The 26257-nt window shown below is 40.9% G+C and overlaps 1 protein-coding gene across 1 annotated transcript in view; it reads left to right on the top strand.

Annotated features, from left to right (window-relative positions):
* Positions 1-19469, top strand: part of nkd1 (NKD inhibitor of WNT signaling pathway 1) — a 30678-nt gene extending 11209 nt beyond the window's left edge. The window contains exons 4-10 of the mRNA XM_026293316.1: positions 7367-7424; positions 10973-11076; positions 11203-11298; positions 12902-13049; positions 13920-14001; positions 14444-14571; positions 15155-19469. Of these exons, the coding sequence (XP_026149101.1) occupies positions 7367-7424; positions 10973-11076; positions 11203-11298; positions 12902-13049; positions 13920-14001; positions 14444-14571; positions 15155-15687 (1149 nt within the window). The 3' untranslated portion in view covers positions 15688-19469. The remainder of the gene's footprint in view (positions 1-7366; positions 7425-10972; positions 11077-11202; positions 11299-12901; positions 13050-13919; positions 14002-14443; positions 14572-15154) is intronic.
* The last annotated feature ends 6788 nt before the right edge of the window (positions 19470-26257 follow it).

Here is a 26257-nt window from a genome sequence, read left to right as displayed (position 1 = left end):
TACATATTTTTGGACTCCAGAGTACCCGGAGTAAACCCACGCAGGCACGGCGAGAACATGCAAACTCCACACAGAAAGGTCCCTGATGGGTTGTAAACCCGGGTCCTTCTTGCTGTGAGGCAACAGTGCTAACCAGCTACTGTGCTGCCCGGATCCCAATTCCATGACTACAATTGCAGGAAACAGGTAGAGATGTGGGCGTGCAATGACTGAGGGTTGTCAGACATGGGCAGTCTGCAGAGAGGGTGTATGACTGCGATGTTCTCTGTGAGATGTCACATTACATGTTATTCCTCTGAAGTTTGCAGAGTTTAGACTCTTTCGCTTTTCAGTTTGTTGTCCACTCACATATTTGTTTAAATGGGGTGTAAAAGCATACAAAAGTGGGGCCTATATGTGGTTTCAAAGTTTGGTATTGTAACTGCCTGATGTTACACATTATTCCCACCTAATTAAATCCCTAAAATGTGACTTTATTTTGGTTTTAGCTCCTTGATGTTTGTAAAATAATGGACCCCTGGAGAGGCACTAAGTTTCTTATCATAGGCTGATATGACTTCCTCCTGGCACAGCAGATTGCTCATCAGGTCACTTTTATGTATTTGTTCAGTTAGTTGTAAAATGTGGACAATTTAGACAGCCCAAGCATCTGCTCTACTGGAACAAATTCTAGAAACTACTTCAGTGCATTATCTGATGATGAGTTTAATAGTCATTTTGTAAAAAAAGAACACATTTATCTTATTTGGTTAGAGACTGATGCACAGACATTAATTTGCCATGGCTAACTCTGAAGGCCTCATCTCCCCTCCCTCCATAAACAGGACCTCTTGCATCAGATTTGCAATGGTATATGATTATCTGCGATCTTTATTTGATGTGTGAAAATGGATCCCCTTTGAAGCTTCACGCAGGCAGTAGTGCTTCACTACCTCACATCAACACCCCCTATCTTGGCTCCATCTTGGATGTCATGTTTTATTGCTACGTGGTCCTTTGAATGAAGCTGTTTAATGGTGCTGGAAGGTGAGGGGCGCTCAAGTGTAAAGAACTGCAAAAGAGTAGATCCAGGTTTAAACTGCTGATTGGTGGTCTGTCTAGTAGTGCTTTTTCTACTTCAGCAGCACCACAGTACATTGCAGGATAGGCACTGCTCCAGATTCCTGCTTGGTCCTTTGAAACTGCCTCCGGTGTATCTCAGTTTACTCTTTGGGATGATTGAGGGGGGTAGGTATTTCCTCTCTTGAGGTCTTCTGTAAGTAACACTACACCTATAAGTTAATTTGCAGCTCTAAAACTAACGAGTTTTTTTGTTGTTTTAGCTCTTGGTTTACAGCATTGGGGCTGTGGGTGCACAAGAGCTTTTGAAAATCCCCATCCTATACAGCTGTTTTCTCCATTAGTAATTCATAAAATTTAGCTAATGGCTGCCATCCAGGTTAGTCAGAATCAGCCAAAGTCACTTTATTTGCCAAAAAGACTTAGTTTATGGGACGTTGGTGACGACCACACCATCATATTTGTATCATACTCGTATCAAAACACCTTGTACAAAGATGGCAAGAGTATGCCTTACACTGTTCTATTCTATTTTATCTTACTGCCTGTAGTCAACCGTATTTATCGATCTATATTTACATACTGATACTGGACATACTGTAGCAGTGAGGAATGTAGCACAAGTGGGAATAATCACTTCTCCTGGTGCTGGGTGGCTTTTATGTAAGTGTCAGTGACCTCAGTCATCTCCTGTTTGAGGGCCAGGGAAAGCAGACGTACTTGGAGAAGCACACCACTATTACGACATTCTCACTTGTCTCTGTCACTCTGTGCGTCTCGACCACTTTGTTAAATGGCTTTTCATGTGTGTCATACCCTGCTTCACATCAACACCATTGCTTCGAATGTTGGAGGCCCGAAGGTGCTTTCTTACGCCGGGTGGGGGATGGAGCAGGAAGCCACAGTCCTAATGAGATTTTTCCTGGGTTTTGATGGAGTGCCAGTAGTGCTGCCATTGCTCCAGAGGCCTGCCTCCACTGAGCCTTGGCGCATGATCAGGGGGAGCTGTCGGCGGCGGCATAAATTGTCAGCCAGTGTGGCTGGTCGTGGAAGCAGACAGCAGAGAGACCAAGAGACCTTGTGGGACTTTCCCACAATCACAAACAAGTACATATTACTTGCACTTAAATGTACCCTTTTGCTTTCAGACAGGCTCTTCAGGAAAAAAAAGGCTTAGTGGGTTCATATATGCAATGCCAGAGTGAGGATAACACTAGAGCAACTTTCTGTCTTAACTTGCCAAGTCAGATCTGTGCCAGCATGTAGTCATTGTCTTTCTAACTTCCCTGTCTATCAAGGAGAATAATTAAAAAAACGTTACCATATAATGTGGACACTTAAATGCAAAATGCAGCTCTTTTAAAACCTGCTAAAAAACCATAGAAATCATATGAGTGAAAATGTACTTATAGTCTACAAAGTAATTAAAGTATTTTAAGTAATTTTATTTTGTCTACTGCATCTGAGTGTAACTGAACTCAATCAGACAGACAATAAAAGGTCAAAGGATTGGTGTTGAATAAGCATTCCTTGCTATGATGTCTTAGAGTTGAGTTTTCATTAAAAAGGAAAACATACAGAGGGGAGTAGAGTAGCCACCATTCCTAAAGAAATAATTTGATATAGTGTTAGTTTAGTAAATATTATTATTCTTAAATATGTAAATCTGTCTTTGGCATATCCACATCCATGAATTGTGCCATTGATGAGCTTTGCCAGATAGGCCCAGTGGCCAATGAAAACACGACTTCAGGCACACTGTGTTCTGTGTTATAGACCTGTAATAAATCACGTCGCATGAAGGGTCTTGAGCAGTTTTAAAACACACAGGAGCCATACAATCCCTTGTCCTAAAGGCCCTGAAAAAGCCCTGAAGGACCTGGCTGCTCTTGAAAGCAAAATGCTGTATGCTCTAGTTTCCACACAACATTTAACATCATGTCTGGAAAATTGTTTTAGCTGGTCCCTGGTGCGGTAGAGAGATGTTTGTTTGCACCCTTAAACCAGCACCTCCGGCCTAATCTTGCAGAGATATGGGGAAGTGACACCCCACTGCAATAGCCAGTGTGCAGCAGTGTCAATCACCTCTGAATCATGGATGTTAATTTATCACTGCCAATATTTGCTCTATGGAACGTTATGTGAAATACTCTCCCACAGCAAGGGTCCCTGAAGATGCCTGTGACTAGCTCATTGCTGGACCAAAGGAGATTGATGGTTCTTTTGTGGTTAGAATTTTACATACATATAGTTATCACAGTCATTGTGCATGCATACCACGGGATGTGAATAAATGGACCCAGTTTTCTCAATGATAGCCTTGACCATTCTGATTCACTAACTACTTGTAAACGTTGCATCAGCCAAGACTCATCTTTACTCATTAGTGGAGAAATGAATTTAGAGGCGTATGACCAGCATTGCAGTATTGGGTAAAATTGACTTTGAACTCTGATTTCTTATGTAAAACTAAAAGGAGTGAGTTCAAATTTTTATTCTCTGTGGCTGGTTTCTGTTACTTGTATTGTCATTGCAACATCTCCTATAGTCTTGGCTGATAGATAAAGGAGATGAAATCAGAAGGTGATCTGATTTATGGCTGGACCTGGTGTTTCTTTTTCCAGCAAACTATAATGTTAAAAATGCAATCACAACTGTTCCTTCTAGCATTAAAAACTCCCTTTGCTGGAGCTGGACAGGAAATTTTCCTCATTGTTCTCATGACGAATTGGCATGTGGTAAAGCAGGAAACTCACACTCATAAATAAATACTTTTTATTTTTAGAACTCCCATGTTATTTTTTTGGCCCAGTACAATCACTGCCAAAGTCAGAAACCTTAGAGTGAGCTTGAAAATTGTATGTCATTGGGTTAGTTAGTGTGAAGGTGCTCCGTAGAGACTGTATTAGAACACACTGTAATGATGTGTATGTTTGCTCAATAAGGGCCATGATGAATGTCTGAGAACAAATGATTCAATGTAACCTAAACTTTATGCTTGAAATCATTAACACTTAAAAATTTCACACAAGTTTCCTTAATCAGACTGTGAGGGGAACTATGAAAACAATTGTTGATATGTCACAGGACAAAGAAAAATGTTCTTTAGGAATGATGACAAATACTTTTTTTTTCATTTCTGCTTCCTTGTGCATCCATTTCTATTTAGTGGTGAGATAGAGCAGGAGGAAGCATGTGTGCAAACGTCTATACATGACTTTTTTGTGATCATGTGAACAAATTTTAGCTTGGAGCTGTCCTTGTGATGAGGAAAACCTCACAGTGCTGTTTAAGGGTTAAATATTGGTCTTAGGGTTTAGGTTAGTGTTAGGGTAATAGTTGATGTTAGGCAATGCATTTTTGAAAGAACATGTGCGTGTGTGTGTGTGTGTGTGTGTGTGTGTGTGTGCGTGCGCGCGCACACTAAAAAAAAGCATGGGGTATGGTTTTTCCTAACACTGAGCAGAGGCAATCCCATCGTAACCCCAGCATGCTAATAATACAACTCCCATCCATCATCACAGACAACAACCAATTAGCACATTCCTCTTCCCCCTTTTTCTCATGTTCTTGGCTAACCCCTCATTAAGTTTGGGTCATTCATCAAATAAATGAAGTGCATTCAAAATGGTGCATTTATGTATATGTGCACATGTGTCTTTGTGCGTGAGGAATTAAAGAAACTCTGATTGTGGAGTTGGTTTATTTGGGGGGAGTCCATTGTAAATATTACACAGTCGAATTTACATACTCTGGCAAGGATCATACACTGTTCATGAAAATGGGCAGTCTATGACAATAAAAATGGACCAATATGCTGCAACCGACTCATTTTTTTGACCAACTTCCATATTTGGGTTAAACCAGTAACCTAAACTCTACAATTGCATGACAGAAGTACCTATTTTCTGTTTAATATGAATGAACTGAATGAATGAATTGCATATTGAAAACAGCATATTTCCTACTGACATGACTTATCTTGGCAGCAAACTCCAGTGTAAAGTGGAAATTTAAGTAACAGATTACATAAACAATGCAGCATAACTGGCAGGCTTCACTAGAGATCCAACAATTAAAACAAACTGTGCTTTCCTTTTATCAAAAGGACATTATCAAGTAAAGATGAAACAGTTTACACTGAAACCACCTGCTCAAATGCCTTGAGGATGCACAATACTGCTGCACCAACTTTATCATTCGAGAAAATGCTTTAGCATTTACTATCACCTGTAAAATGCATCTGACGGGGCTTGTTGCTTGTTGCTTGAGTAGAGTTCAGCTTGTTCTGAATAGCAGTGGTCTCTGCTATAAGATGATCCTCCACAGCATGTCAAATAGACACACTACACTAGACAGCCATCGGACAACAACTCTACAGAATGTTCAGTTTTATGCCTAGTACCACAGCGAACACACAAAACTACACTGGCACTGCTTTCATCCTTGAATGGCAAGGAGGTGTGTTGATTTTATAATTTTGCGGCCCATAAGGGTGGTCTAAATCTCCATCATTAAACAGTAAGAGGCAGCACCTACTAGTATAACCAAGTAGTAAGCAGGAAACTACAGCACATTTTCTGACAGTTACACCACATGTCCTTATCATCTTGAAGGGCTGGGAAATACAGATTTGATCAATTCTATTACTAATACCAGTTAATTGACAATCAGTCATTCACATTCCTAATGTGTTATCAGTACCGCTGAAGAAAACTGAACAGAATAGTTTTTATATTTGGTTCAGGATTAAATTCCAGATTCCAAGGTTTGTTGTTGTTCTAGACAATCGTTTATTTTTACATCAACAATCTGATGCTCTTTAAAACTTGCATGGTTTAATATTTGTGCTTGCTAGTGTCATTAAATGGTCTGTTGTGCAGCTAGACTACATGTGAGTAGTGGTGACACAAGTGTGTAGAGCTGCTCTTCCACTTTCTACGTACGCTGAGGCAGCACTCTTTTTGACAATTCTAGGACTTTAAAGTCACTTACATTAGATTTTGAAATCTACTGCTGCTGGAATTTGAACTAACTTCATCACAAGAAGCTTGTGTGCTATATACTGGGATGTTATCTTTTCAAATGGTGAAAAAGGTTTGTTGTGTTTCCCATCTTTGTTGGCACAAGTCACTAGGAATTTCTTGTAACAAATGTCACTTTGCTGTTTATCCAAGAATTCAGACCATTAAGAAATAATTGATGGCATGTGACCCCTCTTTGCCGATTTCTTCGTACTGTGTGGCTGTCTGACCCTTCTCACGATCTGTTTGTGAGAGTGTGTGTGTGTATGTATTTGATTGTTTCCCAGTTTTGGCCCTACAGGAGGCCCAAAACAACATGCAAACAGCTATGCAACCTGCATTAAAACCACCTCTGGAGGAAGGTCATGAAGCCAGGTCTGTTCATACTACAACAAAGACAGGGTATCCCAGGTCGCTGCTTCGGGGTATCAGTCTGACAGAAAGCTAGCCAGTTAGTTTTGTGGTTTGCTGTATTCTCTTCCTGAGGCCACCCACAGTGCTGTAGCCCAGCCGGCACTAGTCTAGAGGAGGGTAGGATCATACCAACTGACCTTTTCCCTCTCTGGATTACACAGAAATCCCCTCTCACACTGTCACAGCTTTGGCTCTGAGGTGTAACTAGTTTGTGATTACTAAAATGTTATTGCAGTAGTGTGTGTGCAGTGTATGTACTGTATGTGCAAACGTGCGCTGTATGTGTTTGTCAGCCTGTGAATAATAGTTTTTCAGTTAGATGACTATAATGCTGATATACATGTATATCTGAGGCAGACATTTGCACAGTGAAGCCTGGGAATCACATATTCCTCTAATTTCTATGGTATGCACTGGCAGACAGAATTACTAGAAGAAGGGATCTGGGTGAAAACGGCCCAGGGTAAAAACAAACTTCTGAATGTATTGCTGCAATAATAGTCTGCCAACAAAATAACTCTACTGCCAACACTCTTTCTCAGAATTTCCTGCAGAGCCAGTGGTGATTTACATAGTTATTTCATAGTCTCAGTTCTGACTGCCAGTCTTATGCTTAGTTTGTTTCAGTCCTGCAATTACAGTTCTCTTAAATTTTCTGCCTCTGTTTAAGCTCAGTGCACAGTTGTCAAACATTGTTCATATATAGATATATAAACATTATAATTTCAATTTGGGCATATTTCACTGCATTGGAAAGTAATGCTGTGGATTTGCACCGTTAAAGATGTTTGTTTTTATGTGACAAATATATGATACTTCACCTCTACATGACTTGAAACAGTGATAAATGTGTGTTGTTCTCTCTCCAGGAATCCATAGATGAAGCATGTGCTGAGAGGATTGGTGAAGAACATTACCGTTTAGAAGGTAGGCCATCTGTTCTTCATCATCATCACCAAAAGGCTATGTCAGCTTATTTTGTTCCTCTTTCTGGTGAGATTTATTGGTGTTTGAACCTAAAAACATCTATTGAAAATATCCTACATGTACATGTGTGGTTTTTATACACAGTTGTACATTGTTTCCTCTCTGATCACATCCATTTTCTAACTCCCAACAATGTGCTGATGAGGTCCCTTTTACCTCCCCCGTCTTTCTACCTCTTGAGTCTTGCATCCACCTCCCTTCAGTGATGTGCGCTAAATTCCCTCCATGCCTCCATGTTTTTTCTCCGATGAGGCGTGATCCTGGATTAAGCGCTCCAGTAAGAGAAATGCTCTCCCACCCATTTAAAGTCTGGACTGGACGTGAGGTGCAGGCTGAAGTGTAAAGATGAATGAGACCAGCGCAGAAAGTTGTGAAGTGGGTATTTCAGTGGATAATAGAGAAAGTATAGAGGCAAGTGATAGGATGATTGATAAATGAAGTTCAAAAAGATTTTTGATTGGGGTGAATCCAAGTCTGTGCTGAACTTGGATTCCCTCCAAGACAGATGTTACTAATTGAAGTGTGCTGCTCTCTTTATTCTCAACAATTAACAGGTGCAACACTAATAATTTACTTCTTTCAAGTAAAGTTCAAGCCAAGTATGATTTCGTATTAGCAGAGATTCTCAAGCTTCACACTTTGACAAAGATGTCAGAGTTTGGACCCTGACTTTATGAGCTAGGGTTAGATGCAGTGAAGTAACTTTGTCTTCCTAAGAAATTGTCAGATGTTTGATTTACAGCTAATTGTGTTAATATCCTGTAATAAAGACTTTTAAAAATCTAAACTATTCAAAAAACAGCTAGTGTATAGGATTTATTACATCCCCTGAATGAACTGCATTTTGTACAGTGATCAGATCCATTGTCTGTAGATCTAACAAAGCGAATTGAAGTGAAAACAAAGGAGGGAAGAGCTCAATGCTGAAAGTGTCTTTAGGATACTTCAAATCAGTGCTACAAGCATGCAAGAAGACACTACTAAGATTTTGTTAACAGGAGAAAAGTTTGAGTCTTGCCAGCACATTGTAGTAATTTTGGTCAGAAGTAAAGAAGACTTGGATTTTTAAGGGTCTTTTGCTTGTAGCTCTGAAGGAGGAGAAAAAGTAGCTTTCACTACAAAAATTATGCCGCTCCCAGTTTACCTTAGTACCCAGCGCTGGGCTTTCTGAATGTATCACAGAGGGCATACCTAGTTTTGTGTATACAATACAATAGCCTAGCTAAGCTAGATATGATTACCCACAGTGTGTAGCAGCTTCTCCAAGCTGCTAAAACCTGTGTTTACGTGTGTGTGTGTGTGTGTGTGTGTGTGTGTGTGTGTGTGTGTGTGTGTGTGTGTGTGTGTGAGAGTGTATCAATGCATGTGTATGTATCAGGATTGCTGGAACAGGCTGGGCTTGGAGGGTGCCAGACTCGGCTGCCCTCGTCTTGCCCCCTCAGATCTGATGTGCATCCAATCCCCTGGCAGCAACTTCTCTCATAAAGAGCTGGCTTATGTCTGTGGTGGTGATATGGTTAGGGGGAGGAGGGTGATAGCAGATTACTGTTACTCCTCCCGGCATTTCATTAGCTCTGAGATAAGCATCGCACCACCATATTGAGCCTGCTACGGAACAGATTTGCCCCTGCACACAATGTTCCCTTTGAGCACCTCAGATGATCAAACAGCGGGACCCCAAATGCTGCTCCTCTCCAAAAAGTTGGTAAAAGCTCCCTGGGATGATGCCTTTCATTTCTGGCATTTTCCTCTACCCAGGGATGAGACAGGTCTGCTTTGATCTGCTTTGGATCAGGAGGAAAGAAATTGGGCTGTTGTGTCTGCTCTGTTGGCGAGCAAACAAACAGTGTTTCAGATTTGACTTGGCTTAATTAATTAGTGATTCTGTTTTACAGACGGTCTGATCTTCTTCCAAAAGGTTTGAGAATGGAACTTCAAAGTGTGGCGGGAGGAGAGAAGCGCAGGGGAGGGTAAAGAGAGAGGGGTGTGGTTTATGGGTGTGTGCGTGGCTTGTAGAATTGTGATTGGATACGGGCTGATGCTTACCAAATCTAAATGATTAGAAGTGAAATATTCAGCGCATGTGGTTGGGTAAAGGCTGTAACAAGCTTCTGTGAAAATGTTATAGAGGATTGCACAGGAGCCAACATGTACACCTTCCAAATCTAAGTTGCATGTTGTGTGTCTCATGTCACACAAATGCTGAATTTCAAAGCAGAGAAACATAACCAGTAACATTAGACCTGGGCCAATGTCACAGAAGCTCCAACACTGAACCAGTCACCTGTAGTCGTGGTATTTTTGTCCACTAGGGTGGACCACCGTACATGATGTTGCAATCTACAATCTGCACCACCACTGACCTCGGACATTAACATAATGTTGAATCAGCCCTCACTGCACGGTTATGAGGTTTTTAGTCATTAAAGGCTCAACGCATCTTGACTCTGTTACTGTAATGCATGGTATTAGTAATAAGGTTGTCTTTTTGATCTGTTTATGAGTATCACCCTGTAGGGTAGCTTGGGCTTACTGATTTGTAACAAAGCATGCCGTCACATCAGTGGCCCACACATTTTCCTTGATTATCATGTTACAGAAATATTAAGGTGTAGTGCAGTGAAATAAGAAATGTTTTCTGACTCTTAGTTTAACTGGCAAAGTGCATATAACAGATTCATACTCCTTCTGGACTATCTCCCCATACTCTGGTAATACACAGTGAATGTCATTCAATAAAATGATGAGCTCTGCTGCACTGAGTCGGGGACTCGGGGGCTTTCTATTGGCCGTTTGATGTTCACATGCTGTTTCGGTTCCACCATTTATATTCAAATGCCACCTAATATTCTGTCATGTTTCAGGCATGTCAAGTCTTTCAGTTTCATGTTAGGACATTCCCTCTCGGTATGAACTCAATGGCATATGTATACTACGAGCCTTTAAACTACGACTATATCTTTGGCTGATGGAACAACCTCTGTCATAGGAAATTAGTGTTGTCAGTTAGTGTTTTTTTTTTTTTTGCTTTGGATTGACATTTTGAATTTCATTTTCCAGTCTTTTCCACCACTTTTGAATTGTACCTTGTATACTATAATTACATCCTGCAATTGCAAAATATTTGAAATATGAATTCTCAAATGCAGTTTGTGATACTGTGGATGTATCACTTTTGTTAGGTATAACAATGCCTGTGTTGCTGTTCAGAAATATGACAAACATCACTAACAAATATGTTAATTTTAATATAAAAATGGAATTTCATTGCAACACCAGTGAGGAGTTTGACTGTGTAGATTAATTTCCAACCAGAAGCACTTGAATGTGTCACACATCTTAATTGCAGCTGCCAAACACAGAAGTGTGAGCTTACAAGGAACACTTAAAGGTAACGATATATCCTCAGGTTACAACTGCACCCAGCGTTTCCATCCTCAGGCTCTTTCTTTTATCTTTTGTGTGTGTATGTGTGTGTGCTGCTGCAGTGGCTTTACCCCCGGAGAAGACAGACAGCTGCTGTGTGGAGGAGAAGATGCAGGAGAGGGACAGCCAATCTCCCGCAGGGCCACAGAAACAGCTCCAGTTTGAAGTGAGTGTCAACACCAAACAGGACGTTTATTACTTCCCCTCTGGATGAAAGTAGGGCAATGGCAGGACACACACAAATACACACTAACATAGACGCTGGATGATACTGATAACTGTGCTGTTTTAGGAGTTGGAGTGTGCTGTGTCTGTGGAGGAGGATAACAGGCAGGAGTGGACCTTCACCCTTTACGACTTTGATAACAATGGCAAAGTCACCAGAGAGGTAATGATCATCTGCTCTGAAACTCTGAATAAACTAACTCCTACATCAACCTGTCTTTGTCTGGATTTCACCGTTAACTTTTTCTGGTATCACCACACCCAGAAGTTTAAGTGTCTAACCCATTCTCACACCTAAGAACCAAATCCAGTAATGTCTGTGTGTTTCCGCTCCTGCGAGGTACCTTGTGGCTTGCGTCTGCCTGGTACAGATCTGAGAGAACATCCAGAAAGGGCCGTGTTTTTTTGAAAACAACTTGAAACAGCGCAAAGAGACTGGAGCTGTCCTCTGTGTGGTTGGCTGTGCACTTTTTCTGGCGTTGCCTGTGGCTCCACAACTCATGAGACAGCAAGCGGCGTCTTGGAGGGGGAAAGAAAAGCTTTCTTCTCAAACTCGCTTTTTTTATATCCCTTCACTCAAATAAGTATGAGAAGGAAACCAAAAATGACTCAGGAAGCTTTTATTTTATTTCATTTTATTTTTTTACAGTTCGTCTATGTCTGAAACCAGTATGTGGAACTGGTCCCTGAAGAATTCATAATAGTCCTTTTTCTTCTGAGTCACAGTGGTATAGTGAGCCACAATCATGCTGCTGGAGTCTTTGTGAAGAAAATGCTTAATTCTCAGCAGTTTTGTTTAAGGAGCTTTTATGGTGACACCGTGTTAGCTTCCAGAGTAAAATACTGATGAGATCTGAGATAGTGAGTCAGTTCATTTCACATCTATACCAGGTGTAATTTTTATGGACAATTAGATTTTAGTTTGCGTTGTATTTACAAGCACACAAGAGGGAGTCCTTAGCTCTGTATAGTGCACAAAAACACTCATCAGTGCAAAACATAGCTTATAAACAGCCACAAAAGTCAGCATATTTTACATGAAATTAAACTATCCAAATATCTTCAGGTGGCCTCAATATGAATTAAACCTATTGTCACTTTTATAGAAAGTATTGACATTAATAATTGTTTTTTCTTTGTTCCTATAATTCCTATAGTTTCTGTTTGATCCCTTCTTTTCCTTCATCTTTATTGAACTGAGGCAGAGTATTTATAATGGACTGTAGTTATATGAGAATATCTGTTTACATGCTTCTTTCTTACTGCATGTGTGGACATTGCCTTTTGTATGTTGATATTAACAGATGTTGCCCCCTGTGCAGATGTAATTTCTGCATTGGGGAATTAATCTGAGGAAGTACAGAGCCATCTCAGCCAGCCTTTTCTGCTACCATCTAGATGATCCTTTTCATATATGTATAACTTGTCTTTACACCATATCTTTTCATTTCACATGGAAAGTTGAACTAAAACAGCTGACATCTGTGTCTCTATTCACTGACTTCTTTAAATTCCTAGCTAGCATGAAGTTTATGATACATGCTCAAAGCCCAGAATATTGAGTTCAAACAATGTAGTGATAAGAATAGTCTTTTTGTTCCTGTCCTGAAGTTTTTTTTGTAATATATGTGCACTGAAAACTTCCTCTGCACCAACGTTACCAAGAAACTGCAAAACGTTTGTTATACTTATATTTGTGATCAAATGATAAATGGAAGCTGTGTATCAAAAAGCCCTGATAAAATACATTCCCATGACCTCTGCAGGATATCACCAGCCTGCTCCACACCATCTATGAGGTTGTGGACGCCTCTGTCAACCATTCTCCTGGCAGCAGCAAGACATTGCGGGTCAAACTCTCTGTGGCTCCCGACTCAAGCCAGCGCTGGAGGAGTTGTACGCAGGGTGCGGCAGGTAAAATTTGCATTTACGCAGTGGGAGGGGACGGAGGAGAAGTGAGGACGTTTTAGGGTCCCCCTTGTGTTGCCTGCTGTCAGCTCAGCCAGAGATGTGTTTGTTGTTATGCAGAAAGGCGGCTGCTTCAGGCCTGTCAGAGCTTTGTTCCTTGCAGGCTCAGTGTCGCTCCATCTCTCCCACTCAATGGGGTTCATTTTTAATGATGGGGGGAGTGACAGAGCCAAGAGAGGGCTCCCTCCCTCAGTGCCTTCAAATACGCTGAAAGAAACCTTAAGAGATGTGCCGAGTCCTTTTGATAACCACAGCCATTTTTCTTTTCTCCAAAGTTCCCTTTTTTCCCATCTTCTCCCCCTCCCCCCTTCTCAGAGCTGCGGGGAAAATATAGCTACATTCAACTTAACTTTTCTCACTGATGACTTGGTAAACAAGTAGTCAGGGAAAAATATCTCAAAAAGTATATATTCCTGTGTGTTTGAGTCCTATTGTTTCTGCTATAAATATCTGTGAAAAGATTCAAGTAGAGCAGGCTTTGAAAATATTGTTGGTTGCCTTCATGCTAATTTCAAACTGCATCAGATCTTGCGTCCTTAATAAACTATTTCTGAAGTCTGCATTTTTTTATTTCATTTCATGCCTTATAAGAGGCTGGGAGTTGAAAATAGAATAAATGAAGCATTGTTGTTTCTTTTTTCTATAGATCTTCAAAGTAAAACCCCAAAACAAAGGTTGCTTTCTTCCAAGGCTTGTGTGACTGTTGTCGTGGTTGTGTGCATGCATGTGTGTGTGTGTGTGTCTGTGTGTGTGTGTGTGTGGCTACTCTGTGTAGCTCTCTTTGATAGCAACCTCCTGTCTTTCACGCATACACAGACATGTCCCACCCCAGAGAGAGAAATGACAAGTGCATAGAAGACCCCAAGAGTGCAGACAAGAAGACACGAGCACTCCTAAGGTAAACCAACCTCCTCTGTTCACTTCACTTTCTATTGTTTAATCCTGTGGTGTCTACAAGAAGAAGAAAATAAAGTTTATTACTCTCAAAGTTCTGATCTGAAAAAGAAAACAAGGGGCAAAAGGGGCAGTGGTTGTTTTGAGGATTCTCACATCTGCAATAGACCTCAACGCTTTAATTAGTCCTGCCCAGATTTACCTCCGCTGTACTAAGGAGGAGTTAACAAGTGTAGGGGAGAGTCAGCCCTCTTACTGCACTGTTCAAATACTTCCAGTTGAGGTTTAAACCTGTGATTTTCCAGTGACAATCTCACTTCTGTAACAATTACTCTGCTTACTGCCTGACCATAAGGAACACTTGTGTTACTTTCTCCAAACGCTACTATACTGAACCTCACTGTCCCAAGCTGCTACCTAATGAGAGGTGCCGCTTGTGTCCACAGGCGCCACCACAGTGACCACCACACCCAGCCGGGCTGCCAGCGCCACTGTGTGGATGAGAACCTGGAACGCAGGAACCACTACTTGGACCTGGCAGGCATTGAAAACTACACATCCCGCTTCGGAGCCGGTGAGTGGATTGGTGCCAGGGGTGTAGAAGGGGAGAGGGGAGGGGAAAAACACAGACCATGACCCTTTGAAGCTGCATTCAGGGGCCTTCATTACTGTGGCACCTGCTTGGAGCCATTAGGTGGAACTACCAGCCCACTGAGCTCCTCGCCAGTACAAACATCTGGGCTCAGGCAAGCACAATACATCAAGTGTTCAAGGCTAAAGCCCATCAACAGAACAGGCTGTTGTGAAGGGAAATATTAGGTCTAATAAGCAGCAGCCTTGATCTGATGGTCAGTGATGACATGTGATTATTTTAATGTTGGTTCTGTTAGCAAGGTGCTAACAGAGATCTGCTCTGTGTCACACTGTGTCAGGGTTATGCACATGAAGAAAGCACCTGAAGTGCAGCTCTTTTTTGTGAGCTCTTGGCACAATACTTTTCTCATAGTGGGTTATGGATTTGAGTGTCCATCTAATGAAATTTGGAAATTACTAGTCCTGTTATTAAACTATTAAACTGTTGTTTCTTTGCAACCTTGAAGTTTTTCGTTGATGCTGTTTTCTCAGTTAAAAATACATATGTGTCCTCTCCATCACAGCTCTCACCACAGAGCCGACAAAGGCAGAGCCTCAGATCCGTTCGTCGAACCAGACTCGTTCTCGCTCCCATGAACCAGAAAATGGCCACTCCCATTCCCACCACCGTCGCTTGCAGGCTGTTGTGGACACTGTTGTCCCTGACAACCTCCATCCTGCCCGGCCGCGAGGCCAAGACTCAGGGAGACATGCCCTCCGTTCTCCCAAGACCCACAGTCGTACACCTCCCACACAAATCAGTGGCAGGTTGATGAGAAGCCGAGTAATACCTCCTCCCCCAGCCCTACCCAGTCAGACACCTCCTCACCAGTCCACAGCCCCTTACCGCAAACACAAGCAACGGTCCAAGGACAGCCAGGGCTACCGTGCCTTAGGCTCCATGTCAGCTTCTGGACCAGTGGTGGAGAAGGAGCAAGTTAGGGACCTGCCCAGCGTGCTGCTTTATGATGGGGGCCTGGCACAAGTGGTACAGCGGCATGAGCATCACCACCACCATGAACACCATCACCACTACCACCACTTTTATCAGTCCTGAAATTTCACCCTGACTCACACGTCTGCATTCTGACGGCGCCACAAAACCCAGCCAAGTTTGCAGACTGCAGTGATATTCCTCCACTCTGCAGTTGGCTCTGCAGTGGTTCTGTAGTGGACACAGGACATGGGGAGGAGAAGAGGGTCATGGGTGGGTGAGTCCAGTGCTGAGACATTATTAACCAGTGTTATAAAGAGGTTGGCCACACAAACAAAAGCATGGGTATGTAGCAGGACAGTGATTTAGGGCCTGAAAATGATGGCTGATGAGGCACGGACAACTCAGATGGTCCTCTCCCCCTAGCACTGTATTCCACTACTTGATGGACCAGCACCACAACCCTTCCAGACCACTAAGCCAAAATGTGTTTAAGGAACAGGAGGGACCTGGAGGAAGAAAGACTGTGATGTAAAATGAAAATATATGAAGGAATATAGATAATGGGAGAGCAGAGTATAGTGTGTTTGTAGAAAACCTTGTGGATGTGTGAGTGTAGCAAGTGCGCGTGTGAGTGTCAAGACACTGGTGTCTGTTGAAAACCACTTTAAATGCAGTCATGGGTGTGTGAGTATTTAAAGCAGGCTGGAAGGCAGGTTTTTGAAGATGAAAATGAAGATTCTAATCTAAGCATGCAATACGCTGTTAGCAAACATGGGAAGGAAAATGTTGAAATGTTTTAAAGTACAAAAGAACAGAGATCCCAAATCTGCTGCTACCTCTAATTTTAATCCTAATTGTTGTTGTAATGGTGACTTTAAATAAGCATTCAGAGGTTATTTTCAAATTACTTCAAAACCTTTTTGGTAGAGGAGAAATCCTGTCACAATCTCTAGTACTGAAGTGTCTAAAAAGCTCCTTACTTTTATTAACTAACATTTACTGTACATAAGGTATATATTATCAATTTTCTAAGCTTTATTGATAATGTGATATCTTTGTATTCACTATCTGATGCTTTTATTTTTTCCTTCAAAACATCATTTTCTAAAACCACTAGGAGCCTCATTCTGACTAGAATATATGTACAACTGTATTACTCAACCACACATGCTCCCTCATTCTCTCACTCGTTTCATGACATGTATCTGTGATGTAGTAGTTGTGGCTGAATGACTGGAAATCCCAACTCTAGACTGTACTGTTCAGTAGCTCGACCTCACATCACATACAAGTTTTACAGAACAAAAAAAAGCAAATTATTCTAAGATACGCGGCTGTAACTTTGAATCATATGAAAGCCTATTACTAATGTTTTCTTTCATGTGAGCTTATCTGTAATTTAATGGCTGTTAATATGTTTCAGTAATGTGTGTGTTCTGCTTAAAGTTAGAAACATTTTCTTTTTTTTTTTTTAATTTTTCTCGACCATGACTGTTTGCACCAAAAAGCTCTTCTTAATTTGAATGTTCAAAATATCCGCAGTTAATCAGTCCCATCACAAACACACGGTAAACTACATATGCAGTGAAATGTTTCACTAATAATGTATGTAATTTCTCACCATGTCCCTGCTCCAGATACAGCACTTACACATTTACACCTGAGAGCTGTCATTGGTTTCCTGACTTTTAATGGCAGAACTTTTTCCTAGCTAATAGCAGCTCTGTCATCCAACCCCTTGGCCTGGCACGGGGTCACTCGGCTGCTCCCTCTGTTTCCATGGCATCTTCTTGTCCCCCAGCTGTCAGCGGATCTTTCACCGTGCCGCCATGTGGGCTCTGTGCTCAGCCAACAAGGCTCTGTTTGTGGTGTGGTGGGGCAAGGGCTCTTTCAGCTGTCTCATTCCTCTTTAGCTGGATAACGCTGGGCCCGGCCCATAGTCTCCACTAGACCCATAACTCACCACTACTGTTCTCCTGCCAGCGTGAGGGATGGTCTGTTCATGCTGCCCAATGATGCTCCATAGTCACTGCCATAAAAATGCACATGGCACCAGCATGAAAATTTCTACCTGTGTTCTGACAGAGGCAGTGAAGTCAGAGCTGTATCAGGTTCTGCAGGACTGCTGAATGTTTTTTCTGCTGATTGTTCAGCGCAAGTTTTTATCAGCACTTTCCTGCTTCATGCTAGCAGAGCCAGTCGTCCGACCTTTGGGGAAACAAGTGCTTTGCTCTAAGGCAGCATCATATATACAGATGGGAGGTGATTTGAGTAAATCAGACCATCATTAGTGGGCTTCATGCCCAAACAGCCCCCTATGTTTTTAATTGTAATAGTCCTAAGTGTGTGTGTTTGTGATGAGCAAGAATTCAGTGAATGCCAGACTTGTTCTCAGCCCTGTGGTGTCGTCTCACAGCTGCAGGCCATCCTTTAGCAGAGGCACCAGTCAGGCGGGTCATCTCAAGGGACCCGGTGGTGAAAACGGCGTCGTTCCCAGAGGGGAATCACAGCTGCGCTTCATACCTCAGCTTCCTCACCTTACAATGCTTTTCCTGGAAAAGTCTTTGCTACCGGACCACTCGTAACACTATAACTGCTTTGTCAATGCTTTCACCTCACCCGAAACAGTACTGATACCAGTGTATAACTTTCCAAATATAAGTACTGTGGAAATTGATGTCTGGTTGGGTTAACTGACAGCAAGCGGGCAACTGTTTGACCTGCAGGGTGGTCTGATTCGACACGGTGAGAAAGGGCTTCTGAAAGAATTTGGATGAAATTCTCAGTCAGGGCCACAGCCGGGTTGAGACAGTTTTACAGAGCACACATAACTTTTTAAACTGTCCTGTTTCACTTCTTCACATCTAGAATTACCTGAACTACAAACATACCTTCATATGCTTGACTACAGGGTAGAGTCACTGGAGCAGCAATGGGTGATTTGCTTTGCTCAGTAGCACAACAACAGTATTTAAGGGTTGGGAAAGCAGTTATTTTTTTTTTTTGTCACACAAACTTTCTTAGAGGAAGAAAACTTCCTTTAGGAACCAAATGTTCTCTAAACCCCATTCTCTAACCTAGCATTTTCAATATGCCCTTGTGTATTTTGCCATAGGATGACAAAATACACAGTATATTTTGTCTATATTTTGAGAGGGGAGAAATGATTCTGTTCATATGTAGTTGTCATCATGTCAGCAGCCAAGTTGTCAGCTATCCCTCTCAATGTACCAGAATTTTTTACAAATAATTTAATACAAATTTTTTTTGGCCACGTTATGTGAGATCGTGTGTAACCTTTTATTACAACATATTGATGACTCTTTTTTTAACAACAAAAAAAAAAAAATTACAAATTGCTCTTCTGTCCTGTTGTATAGGATTGCCAGTATTCAGAGCTGCTTTTTCATGTTAATACAATATGTATTGCACCACTAATATCCAAGTATCAACATTTTTAAAAATCTGATGTATATAGTGGAATGCAGAAAGTTTAGATTAGCATTATGTAGAAAGACGATAAGGCTTATTTATAATTAAATGACTGTCTATCTCAGTTGCCTAGTGTCAGCTGGTAGTCCCAGTACAATATCCGCCATGCCAGTCTCACAAAGCAGGGAGGAATAATTTTGTCTATAGCACAAGCTGCTTCTTTCTCGCCACACGCAGACACTCTATCACTTGGTGTTTGTTGTAAAAGAAAATTGCTTAGCACTAGCTGTTTCTTCCCTTTCCCCTCCCTCCTAATGTTTTCCATGATTTGTTTAGTTTATATAGATTGTATTTGATGAATTGCTTTATTTATTTCATAGCAGATCTGTGCCAAGGGAAAATACCCTTTTATTAAAGTATGAACATGTTCCTTATAAACTGACTGACATCTGGAGTCATTTCATTTCATTAGACTTCAGATTTACATGGTTTATGTAACAACATATTATTTCTTAAACAACACCAAAGAAGGATGTTATGGAATAACATCCATTTGTGCTCCCGCATATAAGTATTGCATAACATTCAAAAGCACCATCTGCTGCCATGTGGAGTTTGCATTTGTGGGAAATAATAATAAACATTCTCATCACAAGGTTTTCAGGCAAGCAGCTAAGACTTCAGAAGTTACTGTGCTTGGCCAAGAAATAGTCCAACACAAAACAACAGCATCTAATAAACAAGATACTGTGTAGTCATTGTTAAACATGCAGGTGCTGGTTGGTGAAATTTGTTACCACTGGACAGAGCTGGGCAAACTAGTTCCTTTATTTCCAGTCTTTATAGTAGCCTAACTGGCTGCTAGCAGTACGTTCATGACGAGAGTGGAATTAATCCTCTCAGATAAGTCTCAAACCACATCCACAGTGAGTCCCTAATTTCACCCAACACTTGCAAGCACAGGAAGAACATGTATACTATGCACGGAAAGGCTGCAAAGGTGAGCTGTGAGGCAACATTGCTATCCCCCTGACCATATAGGGACTGGACGATGTCTATACTTTAAGACAATATTTTAAATGTTGCCTTGGTATACTTTTATAAAAACATAACACATGGTCTCCACCGCTGATTAGGTTTCTTATTCAGTTTGCATTGTTGCGGTATATATTTTTTTTAATGTACCTTTTTATCGTTAATTTCCATAAAGTAAGGTGGACATATGTGAAGTAAAGTAAAGCTCCTCTTCACTGTATTTTAACTTCAGTGTCATAGAGGGCTCCCAAATCTGGCTGACCACAGCTGCTCACTACACCACGCTCTCTACACACACACACACACACTTTCATCTGCAGCTTAGCAGCTTATCTCTGGTCAGGGCAACCACAGAGAGTTCGCCTCTTGGCAATATGATACGCCATCCTCTCACGAACACTGCTATTTGTGTGAGCAGCAGAACTTCTATTATCATGACAACACAGCTTACCAGGTTATTATTAACACGGCTTTACACATTTTAGCTATTAAAATCATTACTCATCTAATCTAAGTCAGAGTTGCAAAGCCCTAAAGAATCACATTATATTTAGTCTCTTTAGAGGATATAATAAATAGTTGTGCACTCAAATAATTGCATTTCAGTGCACCCAAGGGGATGTCTAGATCATCCTCATATATTATCATTCGTTGATGATTACAGATCTGTGAGAAGTATGTTTCGCATAATCTGCTCTGGCCTAGTCATTATATGATCTGCAGGAAGTGTGTCTTATAAAAGACTAGTGGCTGTCAATGGCTAGTGGTCAGTTGCAAGTCACATGGCACGCTTTTAAATGCAAAATATACTTAGATAAAATGTAAAATTTCTTGCGGTCTTGAAATTTTATAACTATCAATGCTGCTAATTTTCTTGCTCTCTTCTCGTTATACTTTAATACTTTAGCAATATAGCACATTTTTGTGAAACTAACTTCCCCTTGTGTTTGAAATATAAGTCAAAGTAGTAAGCAACCACTGACAAGGTTTTGGCTTTTTTTGAGAGGTGCAATGTGGAAAATGGGAAAAATTTTGCAGCATCTAGTGGTGAGATTGCAGAATGCAATCTTCTAAGTGCCCACTCATGCCCCACCAAGTTTCCAGGAGTAGGGGGAGGTTAAGGTGGCCATCACCTTAAACAAAATGCAATTCCCTCTCTAGAACCAGTGTTTGGTTTGTCCATTCAAGGCTACTGTACTGAAACATGGCAGCGCAACATGGCTGCCTCCGTGAAAACAGACCCGCTCCCTAAATTTGAAAAAAGCTAATTTTAAGATGAAGGAAATACAGTGGTTGGTATTTTCTAGTGATTATGATAAGATATTATGAATACTATATCCAATTTCCATTAATAGATTCCACTAAATATTACACATTTAACCTTTAAGTCAATTGACAAAGTTATTATGTTGTTGTTAGGGTTTAAACTGAGCCCAGTGTGGAGAATACTTGCAACCATTATTTTTAGGACATCTTCACATGGCCATTTATTTATAGGCATCATACACACTTTTAAAGTCACCTCATATGACGAAACAGGCTTACTTGTATTATCCTGGAGGTTTTCAAAGATATAAGAACAAGTATAGTCCTGACCTGAGGTGCATCATTAGGTGCATACAAATTACAAACAATGAAGAAATGTCTCTTCAGCTTGTCTGAAATTGAACCACAGCAGTTCCTGCAGGATGCTGCTATTTACATCTAATTTGAGCTCAATTTATCGCTCGTGCAGCTCTATTGCCTATTAGTCAAACTTTTTGTTAGTGTTGTATATCTAGACAGACCAAAAGATTATCAAGACTGCCCAAGTAAGCATAATTCAGTACAAAAAGACCCAACAAACCCAATAAATCCCATACATGCTGCGTATAAAACTGAAAGCCATGACAGTTGAGTGCTACAGCGAAAGGCAGACACATGGGAACCATGCTGTTGACCTCATGAATGCTGAATCTGTTATGGTGAAGGCACTTGAATGAAATAAAAGTTCTGCAGCCACAAGCACAGCAAACAGTAATGAACCATAAACTATGACAGAGTTATGGCTGCCTTTACTTTGAGGTTTGTTTTCTGAGTCACAGGATTCTGTGTTCACAGTGAATTGCTGACATAATGTTTTGTTGTTCCATGAAATTTAAATTGTGCGCTCAATCCACCAGGAACCCTGGATTGTCTTTGTCCTTTGGAGTGATCTTTGAAAAAAAAAAAAAAAAAAAAAAAAAAAAAAAAAAAAAGAGTTAAAAAAAAACTTTCCTTGCATCTTCATTGCAAGTCTGAAATGCCATATAGCCGAAGGGACCATTTCCTACTCCATGCTCCTGCATCCTCTCTGTAGTCGGACATGAGACTTTTTTTTTTGACATTTTCTTCATTTTTTTTTTTTACTTTGACTTTGATCTGCAGTCCTTTCAGCACTTCACATATGTTGGTAATAGCCTTGGTGTTCATGGAGATTTTCTTCTCCAGTGCAGGGTAACGGTTGGATAATGCATTCACGCCTTTTGAAATGACAGCAGTGGAGACAGTGTCCTTCCCCCCATGTATAAGCCTGTCTCTGCTGCTCAGTCTGTTCGGTTCAGGACTCGACATATGTTTGTTAGGTAAAGAAGAAATGGGTGTATAACATGTTTTACAAGTTCAGACTAAATTTTACTTGAAAGAGAGATGATCTACACTTAATTATTACGGTAATTACCACACCACAGTAATATACATTTAGCGTTTTCTTTATACTATATCAGTTCTTTCTTTTTGCTGGAAGCACTGCAATCTTTAATCTCAGTCTAGGCTTCAACAAACTAACATGAGTATATAACATGTTGGATCATACTATAATACGTAGCATGTAGTCACCAGAAATTCATAACAGTAAAAGTCAAATTCTGAGGTAAACTTGTGATCATAAGAACTACAGCTGTTAAAATGGAATCCTGATATAGTGTTGCATAACCAAAATACTGAAAGTAGACTGAGTCATTTCTTTAATGTGACTGTGGTAAAAATACACATGCACGCACAACATTTAGATCAAAACATTTGAAATCGTATTATACTAAATGCACAGATGTCTGGGGCAGCTGATTTCCCAGTCAAGCATCCACTGTAGTTAACCTCTAATAAACCTCCGAACAGCACTGGTAACCATCGCAAGAGAAAATAACTCTTCAGAGAAACAACTACCAAAGGGCAAAGGATGATTAAATGTTGTCCAGTGAACGACTATCAGTGACTTTTGAGTAAAAGGTACATGGTAATTTATGGATGAGCACTACCCACAGCAATTACAGCAAGCAATTACTCTGAGAATGATCCTCCAGAGAGCTGTGCGCCTTCAAATGAAGAAAATAAAGAGCAGCAACGGGAGTAATGCTCTGTGAGTACTGCACGGCACAGAGGTACTTAGGGCTACAATCTAAAAATACTTATTCACTTACAGTAATAACTTGTGCCCCAGAGGATATTATTTTATAGTATGGGAAGTACAATCTGTTCGGTGTAATTGTAGGTGTTTATCAAGTTATGCAAGGTATAAGTAGTTCAACACAGTTAGAGCATAGGGCTTACTTTTGTTGTTGAACACTAAACTCCCATCCATCCATCCATCCATCCATCCATCCATCCATCCATCCATCCATCCATCCATCCATCCATCCATCCATCCATTATCTACACCCGCTTATTCCTAATTAGGGTCACATGGATCTTCTGGAGCCTATCCCAGCTCTCTTTGAGTGAGAGGCTGGGGTACACCCTGGACAGGTCACCAGTCCGTCGCAGGCCACACAGAGACAACAACCACAAACCCTCACGTTCACTCCTATGGGAAATTTTATAGTCACCAATCAACCTGACATACATGTTTTTGGACTGTGGGAGAAAACCAGAGTACCTGTAAACCCATGCAAGCGCAGGGAGAACATACAAACTCCACACAAAAAGGCCCCTGAGGGGTTGCGGGGGCCAATGGCCAATGGGACCTTCTTGCTGTGAGGCAACAGCACTCATCCACCGTGCTGCCCTAAACACTCAACTATTTTAAACAATTTCTTTTACATCTAGTTTAATGCATTTTTTTCAGAGAATAATACTAATCTTTGGCTTTTCCATATTAAGAGCAATGAACAGCTCAGTGACTGCTATGGAAATATTTCCCATTACTAGGGACGCCAATAAGATAAACTTTTCCTTTGCCATGCGTACCATGTTGGATGTGTGTTGTCGGGAGACGCGGGCGTAGGAATAAACCATATCTGTGTGTTGCCATTGGCAAAAAAAAAAAAAAAAAAAAAAAAGCAATGATGTTGACTTAAATATGGGGAAATGAGAGGCTGCCATAATATGTTCTGTGTGTTTTGTTTCCAGTAGATAGGCAGAGAGCTTTGAAGTGCGGATTGGCTCAGCAGGGTGCTGGCTTCTGTAAAGGCAAGATGCTAAACGCTAGAGGATGAGAAGGACATGAGGTAGTCTATTACCAATACAGGAGCAAAGAGAGAGAAAAAAAAGGCAAATCCAATGATAATGTACATCTGTTCCAGCGAATTTATGAGCTTTGAACATTTTTTCATGTGGGATAAGTGGATCTTTTTTTTCTTACAGAATCTCTGAACTTCAAAGCAGATTCGCTTTGGATAATGCAAATGATTGGAATATGCCGGTTCCTGCCTACTCAACAGCATAAAAAGCAGGAGGGAAAAGGGAGAATTAAAGCTAATTGGCGTGGCAGTCTTTTATGTGTGAAAAGAAGGGCAAAAATAAAACACTTCAATTATTGTCAAGTTCATTCAATTAAGAAACAAGCTGACAAAGTCCTAAAGTTCAGTGTGCCCAACCCAGTAGCCGTTTGCATCAAATGTCACTTTTACACTGTTGACATTTCCCTTGTTATATCTGATAAAATTAGAATTAGCAGGATTAAATCCACTCTATAATCGCCAAGCCCGAACTGGAAAGAGAAACTGTTTTGTTCAGCTGTGACGCTGTGGCGGTCGGGGTCGGGGAAGTCGTTCATCTGTTGGTCTCATATCTTTCTGTTGCATGCACAGTGCTTCTACAGGCCCATTGACCCCATGCCCCCCAAACAGGCGCAAAACATTTAAAAAGAAATCCGTCTGGAAAGTTAAGGATCGTGACTGAATATATGGAGCTCATATAAAAGTTATTCATGATTACTTAATTGGGCTTGGCTGTTTTATTTTAGAATCAGTGACAGACTGAAGCACAAACAAGCCATTTGTGGTCCAGGACAGAGTTTTTATCTTGCAGTGTCTTCATCCGTACAATATTCGCTAACTAATTTAATTTGTCCCAATGGCAAAAGCAAAACACTTTTGTCATCCACAAAACACAAAGGTCCTTGAAGAATACAAGCCAAAATAAGCTGGTTTATGGAAAAATATGTCATATAGAGACAGAACAGTTTTTTTTGTGCTTGCATGCATGTGCTATTATATCCATCCATCCATCCATCCATCCATCCATCCATCCATCCATCCATCCATCCATCCATCCATCCATCCATCCATCCATCCATCATCCATCCATCCATCATCTATACCTGCTTATTCCCAACTAGGGTCACAGGGATCTGCTGGAGTCTATCCCAGCTCTCTTTGGATGAAAGGTAGGGGTACACCCTGGACAGGTCACCAGTCCATCACAGGGCCACACAGAGACAAACAACCTCACACACTCACATTCACTTCTATGGGAAATTTAGAGTCACCAATCAACCTGACATACATGTTTTTGGACTGTGGGAGGAAACCAGAGTAAACCCCTGTAAGCACGGGAAGAACATACAACTCGGTGTGGGTTGCAAACCCAGGAACTTCTTGCTGGGAGGCAACGGTGCTAACCACGGTGCCATTATATTCTTCTCTTCTACAGGACATCCCATAGTTCTTAGTTCCTTGGTTTTATGTCTTACTTTTTATTTAGACACACACAGACAAACTAGAGAAAGAGGATATTACTGAGAGACGATTCTCTTATAAATAGCTATTTAGTCCACCATAGTGAAAGTTTGCACTTGTCATGACAATGTATATGACCTTTATACTTCAAACTCAATGACCATACAACTTTATGAGTTCTGATTCTCACCATAGGAAATATAATGCTGAAAAAGACAAACCACCAGTTGTTCAATGACTTCATTTTGTATAGATGTATGAGTATAGATCAACTTTTCCAAATTCCAAATCTGCTGTGTGGACTTCTA

The sequence above is a fragment of the Mastacembelus armatus genome, chromosome 3 (genome assembly GCF_900324485.2).
Source record: "Mastacembelus armatus chromosome 3, fMasArm1.2, whole genome shotgun sequence".
Classification (NCBI taxonomy): domain Eukaryota; kingdom Metazoa; phylum Chordata; class Actinopteri; order Synbranchiformes; family Mastacembelidae; genus Mastacembelus; species Mastacembelus armatus.
This window is presented reverse-complemented; position numbering and strand designations above follow the sequence as displayed.